The sequence below is a fragment of the Nestor notabilis genome, unplaced genomic scaffold (genome assembly GCF_000696875.1).
Source record: "Nestor notabilis isolate BGI_N333 unplaced genomic scaffold, ASM69687v1 Scaffold36102, whole genome shotgun sequence".
NCBI classification, from domain to species: Eukaryota; Metazoa; Chordata; class Aves; order Psittaciformes; family Psittacidae; genus Nestor; species Nestor notabilis.
In genome coordinates, this window is record NW_009918463.1 from 1 (window position 1) to 8,890 (window position 8,890).

At 41.4% G+C, this 8,890-nt stretch overlaps 1 protein-coding gene across 1 annotated transcript; it reads left to right on the forward strand.

The window, feature by feature from the left end:
* Positions 1-969: 969 nt before the first annotated feature.
* NIT2 (nitrilase family, member 2) lies at positions 970-8,770 on the forward strand (the record flags this gene model as incomplete). The annotated part of the gene is made up of 9 exons (XM_010009718.1): positions 970-991; positions 1,682-1,800; positions 4,567-4,687; positions 4,808-4,896; positions 5,409-5,502; positions 6,329-6,403; positions 6,846-6,924; positions 7,539-7,637; positions 8,705-8,770. Coding segments are annotated over exons 1-9 (764 nt in total), but the record flags the coding sequence as incomplete, so codon positions are not given.
* Between the last annotated feature and the right edge of the window lie 120 nt (positions 8,771-8,890).

Genomic DNA, 8,890 nt, shown 5'->3' on the forward strand with positions numbered 1-8,890 from the left:
CTTCTTGCCCCTGCTGGGCCCTCATCTATTTCGCTGACCCGACGCAACCGGGCGGCCGTAGCCCCGGCCCGTGTTCCCGGAGCCCCCAGCCCTGGGGCTCTGTGCTGGGCGCTGCCCCTCAGCCTTGCAGGGGTGGGAAATAACCAGCCGGAGGGAGCTTCCCTGCGCGCTCCCGCTTTGCTGCGCTTGGTCCTGGAACCGGTGTCCGTGCATCTCCCGGCGCTGCTGCTGGTCAGCTTGTCAAGCGATCTGAAACAAGCCATACGAGCTTAGCTGCTGATGTTTTTAACCCCCCATGCTTCGTAGTGATACAAATACGAACTATTCTTTTACTCTGATACACTTCTACTTGGTTGCGATTTGCACTGTTATAGCTCATCCTAAGAATTGCTTTAAAGAAGTTTTTGACTCAGCTTAGCAAGGCTGGAAAGAGGGATCTTGGACCTCCATAGCACTGTTGAACGTTTCTCTGTGTTACTTCTACGTCTGATCGGTTTGGTGCTTGTTTTGTTCGTTTTCAGAAGGAAAAGTTTTAAACAGGTTCACAGTACGGTTATCTGGGTGGGTCTGGAAGCCAACTATGATTGCATCTATTCAAAATCTCAGTGAAGCTTTTTTTACCCATTAAATACTGAGAGTCTCACAAAGGGTAGCAAGTGAGCACTTAATCGATTGCTTAACCTCTAGAAATCAGCCGCTTAGCTACTGAGAACTAAAGGAAGGAAGATACTCTGCCTGACTGTTCCTGACCTGATCTCGTCTTCATTTGAATCAGTTCTTCCTGTTTACCTGACCGAGGCTGTGTGTTGCTTGCAGCTTTTTCTTTATCCTGCAGTCATCTCTGACTGTATCACAGGGGATTTTTCCAGGGAAGACAGGTACTATGAAACTGGGGTACTTCTCTTTACAAAGCCTTTTATATTTAATTAAAAAAAAAAAAAAGGCAAATAAGAGTCCTACCTGATCAGGATGTGCTTTCCAGCAGCCCAAGGTACCAGGAGATCCATGGAAGCAAGTCCAAAGGGTGCACACAGAACTTGATTTAATGTCTTCCACCTGTGTACTTGAGCCTCCTCAGCCACAGTAGGGTCAGTGTTGATAACACTTCCAACTGTCTCTTGGCTAGAAACCAAACTGCAAAGAAATAATCAGGAAATACGTTTTTTGTTTTATAGCCTGTTCCCAGGCTAGGTGCAAAACAAACTATTCCCATATGTGGTGTTTTGGGAATTATCCAATCCTAGTGACAAATCCAACGCTAGCAGTATTTTAGGACACGCAGTGCTCATGAGGTGATGGACACAACAAAAAGATAGGCTCACAAATCGTGTAGCAAACTGGGAAGGAAGAAGGTGATTAGTGGTCTCCCTTTCTGTCACCAATATCTTACGTTGGAACTTGGGCTGGGTACTGCCTAGGTTAAGTATCACTGGTATGTGAACTCTGTCATCTTTGACCTGAGCAGAGTGATGGCAGTGTATGGTTCCCATTAGCAAGCCTAGTTTGAAAGTTCTCCCTGTGCTAAGAGTCACAGGCAGCCTGCAAAACGAGTTGGAAGTGGTTTGTGCATATGTCAATATATAAGCAAATTTATTTTGTAATTGTTCATTAGTGAACTGAAATTCTGAAGACTTTTTCTGGGGGGAATTCTGCTGACCAAGGTTTTCTTTTCTGCCATTAGACTTCCGCCTGGCTCTTATTCAGCTTCAAGTATCTGCTGTTAAATCAGAGAACCTGCAGCGAGCCTGTGGGCTGGTGAGAGAAGCATCAGCTAAAGGAGCTAAAGTTGTAGCTCTTCCTGTGAGTACAGATCATGGTCTACATAGTACCTACACCTCAAACCCTTGGAAGCCTCTGTCTAGTGTTACTAATGCATTACATATTCCTGTTTCTCTCTGGATAGCTTAGATGCTGTATGAGGCTCCAAAATAGGAAGAACAAAAAAGAACAGGGGTTTTGTCTAGAGGCATACTTAAGAGGGAGGGAAAGAAGAAGAAGAAAGTACTGTCTTTGGTGTTTGGTTTTTTTTTGTGGTACAAGAGTCTGGTTCAGTTTTTGCTGGTGACTTCTGAATTCTCCAGAGTGACACTGTGGTTTGAATCTTTGCAGAAGCCTTCCATGCTACAAGTATAGGAAAAGGCGATTTTCAGCTAAAGTATGTTGGCATGAAGATGAAAGAGAACAGGTATACAGTGACTTTTTTGCCATAATTGTTCCAGATTAGATAAGACATGAGAAACACCATAGACTTAAGACATTCCTAGCAGGTAATTTGTGGGCTGAATTATGATTAAAAAACATTTCTTTCGTGACTTCCTTGCGTGGAAACATAGAGAGTCACTTAAAATTACTGATAATTTCTGATTTACTTTTTGGACTTCCATTAGGACTACCTTGCTGAGTTTTCACACAGATGAGGCTGCTGGCAGGGAGGCAAACTTGCCAGTGCAGCTTGGAGCTTTTTCCTCTCTTCCTGGGGGTACATGTGTTAACCTGTGCCCTGCAGCATGTGAGTCAGAAGTGCAAAGTTCTTCTCTGGGTGAAATTTTAGTCTGAATGTTTTACACTCAGAATGTTTTCCCTCCTGCTGTCACAGGCAGGACAAACCTACCCAGTTCCTCTGTGCTAACTCAGGTCTTGTGTTGCAAATGTAACCTTTGATTATTCTCACTCTGCCAGAATAACCAAAGAGATTATCTATTATTTGCTAGTTTCATCATGTGTACAAACATTGAGTTTTCCAGACCTATTTAGTCAAGATAGTCACTTTGCCAATGATAATGTATGCTTTTAGAGTAAAACCTGTAAAACAAGGACAACCTTTTTCACAGACTTTTGGGAGGTAAATTTTGTAGTGGCATTAGGATGTGGGCATGAAATACTCTCTTCCCTTCACTTTTTTTTTAAAGTCATACGACAGAAAGAAGTAACTTGCACTGACAATATGATCTACACTTCTGCAGAGGCATGTGGCAGTTCTGCTGTGACATGTTAGCCTTGATGTGTTCAACTTTTTTTTTCCCCCCCCTCATTTCTGAAGCAGGAAAAATGCATGAGAGAAAAATGAGAGAAAAACAGTTTGTAATGTTTATGAATAGAGAAATAAAAGAATCCATTTGAGTCTAGAAACTGATAGAAAGCAATCCAAAGATCAGTCCCTGTATTCTTACCACTTTGGAGAGCACAGAACTAGGTGATCTGTGCAGACACCTTACAATTTTGTTCCAGCACCAACTTAGGAGCAACCTTATGCACTGCTGCTACAAGCTTGCACAGAGCTTTGCCTGTCCTCCTGAGTGAGTGGTTTCAGCACCACCCACACTGGCATTGCAAGAGGCTAGATGAAGGTGGAAGCAGCTGGCATTGCTTTCATTTCCTTGGAGTTCAGTCCTACTTTCAAAAGACTGGGAAGCTGATTTGACAGACTGCCGAGACTTCCCTTCCTGCCTCTTCTATCTACAGGTTCTGCTGTGGGTTAGCTGGCACCTAGCTGGCCTAGTATTGGTATATGGGGCAAAAACATCCATCCAATTTTGGTTCATTTATTCCAGCTCAGTAGAATCTACTACAGTTGTTAGGAAGTTTGCTTGAGTGGTTAAGGCATAAATTTTTATTGTACTATTTACAGCTCGCTCTTTTTTTTTTTTTTTTAGGGGGAGGGTTGTGGTGTGTGATGTGTTTTGTTACTACTCCCAGGGTGCAGAGGTAACAGTTGAGGCAGATGCTTGGGCTGGGAATCACCTGCCGAAGCGTAGGTGCTAGTACTGTTTGATAGGCTATCTGTGGCCTTCAGCTGTACTCCCTCGGGACAAAAGAAGTGTTGAGGGGTCTCACATCCTTGCAGAGCTGGCAAATACAGTTCAGAGTAAAAGTTCTGGATATCTTGGGCATCTCAAATACCTCTTGCCACCTAGTTCAGGCATCTAAACTGCTCTGTTAATCTTACTGTCTAAAGATTATGTGCCTGGCTCTGAGGGATAGCAGATCTTTAACTAGAGCCTATGGCAGAAGACACTGTTCAGTTGTGAGGAAATGGTGTTTGAAAGATAATATTTTTTTTTAGGAAAAGAGTAAGTGATTTTGAGAAATGCATGCTTTTGCAAAAAAGTCCTTTTAAAAATGAAGACATCATGGGCTGCAGATGAGCACGAGCACCTCACAGTTTTGAGAGATTTATTTAGCTTGTAACTTGTCAAATAAGCTAGGTGGAACTCAGCTCATTGTTCTGATGAGAACATCCCTTGTGATCTTGCTAAGTCTAGACTGATAAATGTGCTAGTCTTGTTACTTGCAGCTTGCACAGTGCTCCTAGCTCACATTCTGTTTGGCATGCATTCACACCAACACACCCACTGCACATTTTTAGAGGTCTCTCTGGCCTCCTGAGATACTTCCTGGTTTTTGCTTATTGAACTCCTGTAAACTAAACTCCTGTAACTAAAAATTGAATGAGAATACTGATAAAGAAGAGTTGAAAAGGTCAAGTACATCTCTTTGCAGTGGTGTTACTCGATTTTTAGATTTTAACTGGGTTTTTTGTTTTGTTTTTTTCACCCCTAATTCCAGGAATGCTTTAATTCTCCCTATGGAACCCAATACTTTAAGGAGTATGCAGAGAAGATCCCTGGAGAATCAACACAAAAGCTCTCAGAAGTTGCAAAGGAGTGCAGCATATATCTTGTTGGAGGTAGTTTACTTTTGGTAACCCATCTCATTAAGGGGAAAAATGGGCCATGTCTGTTAATGGCACTGGATCATAATTCCGTATAATACATTGGGTAGAATCTTTGTTCTCATCTTTATAAAGGATCCATTCCAGAAGAGGATGGTGGAAAACTGTATAATACATGTACTGTCTTTGGGCCTGATGGTGCAATGTTGGCAAAGCACAGGAAGGTAAGATGGTAGAATATTGTCATTAAAAAGTTTTGCAGCAGTGTTGCACAGATTACTTCATCTGTGCCTAAAGGTGATGGGCAGTAGAATCTTGCATTAATAATAAGCTGTCAGTAAAAACTGCATGTGGTTTTTATTTGTGACATGTAAACACCCCTTCCAAAGGGAGTCATAAACTTGTTCTGGGTAAGGATAACAAAATGCAGAAAGCATAATTGGTTTTTCCCAGATGCTAGAAAAACTGGGTTGTTTGGGGTTTTTTTTGGGGGGGTGAGGAGGGTTGGTTTAGTGGTTTTTTTTTTCTCACCAAATAACTTCAGACATGTATATTTCTGTAAAGAAAAAAAACTGCTTTAAATCATCTTTAGGAGATCTCACAATCTTAAGCAATGTTTAGTTATGATCCTGAGAAAAGAGTAGTCTGGATAATGGTAACTAGAAAACATATGCCCAATAGAAAGAGACTGAAATACTAAGCACAGAAATTGTTATTAATCCTACTATAATTACAGGTTCATTTGTTTGACATTAATGTTCCTGGGAAAATACAGTTCAAAGAGTCTGAAACACTGAGTCCAGGGAATAGTTTCTCCATGTTTGATACTCGTAAGTATAAGACAAGCCCTTTCTGTAAGGAATTCTACCACAGAAACATTACAGCCATTCTGGAGTTTTCTTCCGCTTCCACTCCCATCAGTGGATTTTTAGACTAACAGGTTTATGTTAGGCATTTGAAAACCATGTCAAACACAGTTTAAGGCTGGTCCAGGTGTGTGGGTCACTTCTGAAATGGGTGTTTGTTGGATCAAGTGATTGCTAAAGGTCAGAGGAATAGGAAGGGTTGAAGCATAAATCATGGCACTTCCCATAATAAATAATGGTCCTATTGACTTGTTAAAGATAAGTTACTCTATTTTTTTTTAATGGCAGTTACATCTTTAAAATGGTTCCTATAGAACATGCCTTGGAAAAGACTATACGTAGCAAATGGTTACACTGGCGCATTGTTTCTTGTGAGGATGATATAATAATGGAGACTATTAACTGTAAATCCCATTCCAGCATTCTTGAATCAACTACATTCGTTAGTCCATGAAAAGCAGTGAGTGCTTTCTTTTCTTGAGAAGAAAACAACTGGAAAACCTGCAGCTAAATCAGAGAGGAATGTATTACACAAAGACCTGAACTAACATGGTTTTGTGAAAATGGCTGTTTTTAAAGGATAGATTGCTTCTCACAGTTTGCCTCTCATCATGAAGCATGAAGTCTCCCCCACAAATAGCCAATGCTTGTTACAGATAAGGATACACATTTAAATATAGCTCCTCTTGTTACAGTAAGACATGTAAAATAACAGCTGGCAGGGAGTGTTGATTGCTTTCGTGTGCTTGTTATAGTGATATGACTGTTGTCTCTTTTATTTTGAGAACAGCATACTGTAAAGTGGGCCTGGGCATCTGCTATGATATCAGATTTGCTGAGATGGCTCAAATCTACGGACAGAAAGGTGAGGCTGGGTCACCTAATGGAGCATGGTTAGCCATGAGGCCTGAACTGTGCAGGGCCATTTCAGGGCGGTACATTCTGGGCAGTGTGTGTGATCACGCACTCATCCTCACCCAGTAACACAAAATGTTTCTTGTGGATGAGAGTTTGTTATCGAAGTAAGTGTCTGTTCTTGAATAAATTAACAATCATTTCCTGATACACATTTGCCAATGAAGTGATGGAGATGGGTATATCCCTACCTTGAGTAATGTATCACAGGGCTTTGTTGACATAAGTAATCACCCGTGTTACACAGAGACAGGCTCTGTTTGATTCCATTTTGGGAAGAGGTTGGGAGGTGCTGTAAAAATCCTCACCTTGAGTCTCAATCTGTAGTACCAGTCTAGGGTACATCATCTTCCCCTTAATCATGGTTGGGTTCTAACTTTCTTTTAACAAAGGTTGCCAGCTGCTGATCTATCCAGGAGCTTTTAACCTGACAACAGGACCAGCCCATTGGGAACTGCTACAAAGGGGGCGGTAAGAACAAGTAACAGCTTATCCTCCTGTTCCAGGGGGAGGCTTTAGCACACAGAACCCAACTGTTCTTGTGTTCCAAATCACACTATGCACCAGGAGCAGTGCTGCAGGGGCCACTCTGCTGTCAGAGCTGTGCCATTCCTCAAGCCTTGCATGGGACACCAAAACGATTTTGCTGTCAAGGAGAAACGCAGTATATGCTTATCTTTCACTCCTATCAGCCCCTCTGTAGTTACACCCTTTCAGGGACCTCTTCCCCATGGCTCTGTAAGCACCCCTCACACACAAATTCTAGACAGAAGAGCTGATAACAGTTGGATAACTGCTCTAACTACAGATGGAAATAGACCGCGAGATTCCTGAATGCAGTATTATTTATTCATTTGGTCAGCTTCAATCAACTTTGTTACATGTAATTCATTCTACCCGCTTAACACTGGAGCAGGTGCTAGAGTCTTCTGCTTTCTCTGACCTTTATATCAATTACAATATTGGCTACTCCTTAGGAGGACATACAGCTTGTCCTTCAGAGTGAATTCTTTCTCTTCTGCTTAATAAATCGGTGGTATTAAAAAAAAAAATTACTTTTTTCCCCCATTTTCGTGTGAACACAGAGCTGTTGATAATCAAGTCTACGTAGCTGCCGTATCTCCTGCTAGAGATGAAAAAGCATCCTATGTTGCCTGGGGACACAGCACTGTAGTAAATCCATGGTGAGTTCAGAAAACAAAACAAAACCCACCTTTTCATGTTTAAAAAACTAAGTTTAACCTGGCCATAACATTTCAGTCCCACATTTCCAACTACTCTTAAAAATGTCATAAGTTCTTGGTAAGAAGTACCTAAGACTTAAGCCTGCATTTTCAAAAGCACCCTTTAGAACTGTCTGAAAAATGCAAAGGAAACCAAAACTAGTTTAACAGTATGTATTTTTCTGGTAGCAGGAAAGCTACTTAATACTAGCATTTAGCATTAGTTAAGCTGCTGACCTTTTCAACTTGTACCTGAAGTTCAGTCCATTACGTACTATGCATTATGGTAATTCTGTGCAGAACTGAACCATCTTAAACAGCTTATACAAAACTATGCCATTTCCTCCAAGAACAACACTGCTTTGACATAAAAAAGAACAAGAAGAATGCCTTCAGCTAGGCAAGAAACATATACTGACTTAAGCAGAAGTCACACAGGTGTGCAGGAGGTAAAAGCAACCAAATCTTCAAGCAGTTATTTTTCTTTCAAAGCAAGCCACTTATGATTTAGTCTCTTCCAGAGGATTGCAAAGGAAGAAAAGCTTTATCCGTGTCTTGAGCTTTTAACTTTGTATGATGAAAGCAGTCACAGAACACAAATAATGTTCAGTAGCTCATGCAGAGTAAAAGTATGCTCCTGTTAAAAGCCAGCAGGATCTGAAAGGAGAAGGGGTTAGTTTTTGCTGTATGTGGTTGTTCATGGTGAAGTTGTTTCTTGCCACTTGAGGTATATTGCATGCTGACATGCACAGGGTCTTATAGTTGCTTTTACCATGATTCTTGATGTCTGGAAACATCCTTGTGTTAAGTAAAATATGCATGTGTCACATTATATGTGCCACATATAAAGCCTGGAAGCCATTTCTGTCATGCCAGACTTACAAATTATGATGCTATTTCTAGGACAGCCCTGTCTTTACAGCTGTAGACATCAAGGGTAGGAACTCCCTTTGGTACAAACAGTACCAACTGGACCGATGCCTTGAGACCTCTTTTAATGCTCTCAACAAATGTGCTTCATTTTGCAGGGGTGAAGTCATAGCCAAAGCTGGGGCTGAGGAAACAGTTATATACACAGATATAGGTAAGGAAGGGTTTGGGGTTTATTCTTTTTTTATTTCCCCACTTTTTTTCTTGAGCACAGGTCATGAGACTAAGGAGAGACAGTTTTGTAAGTCTGCAGGTCCACATGGAAACCAGTAACGAGTGGTGTC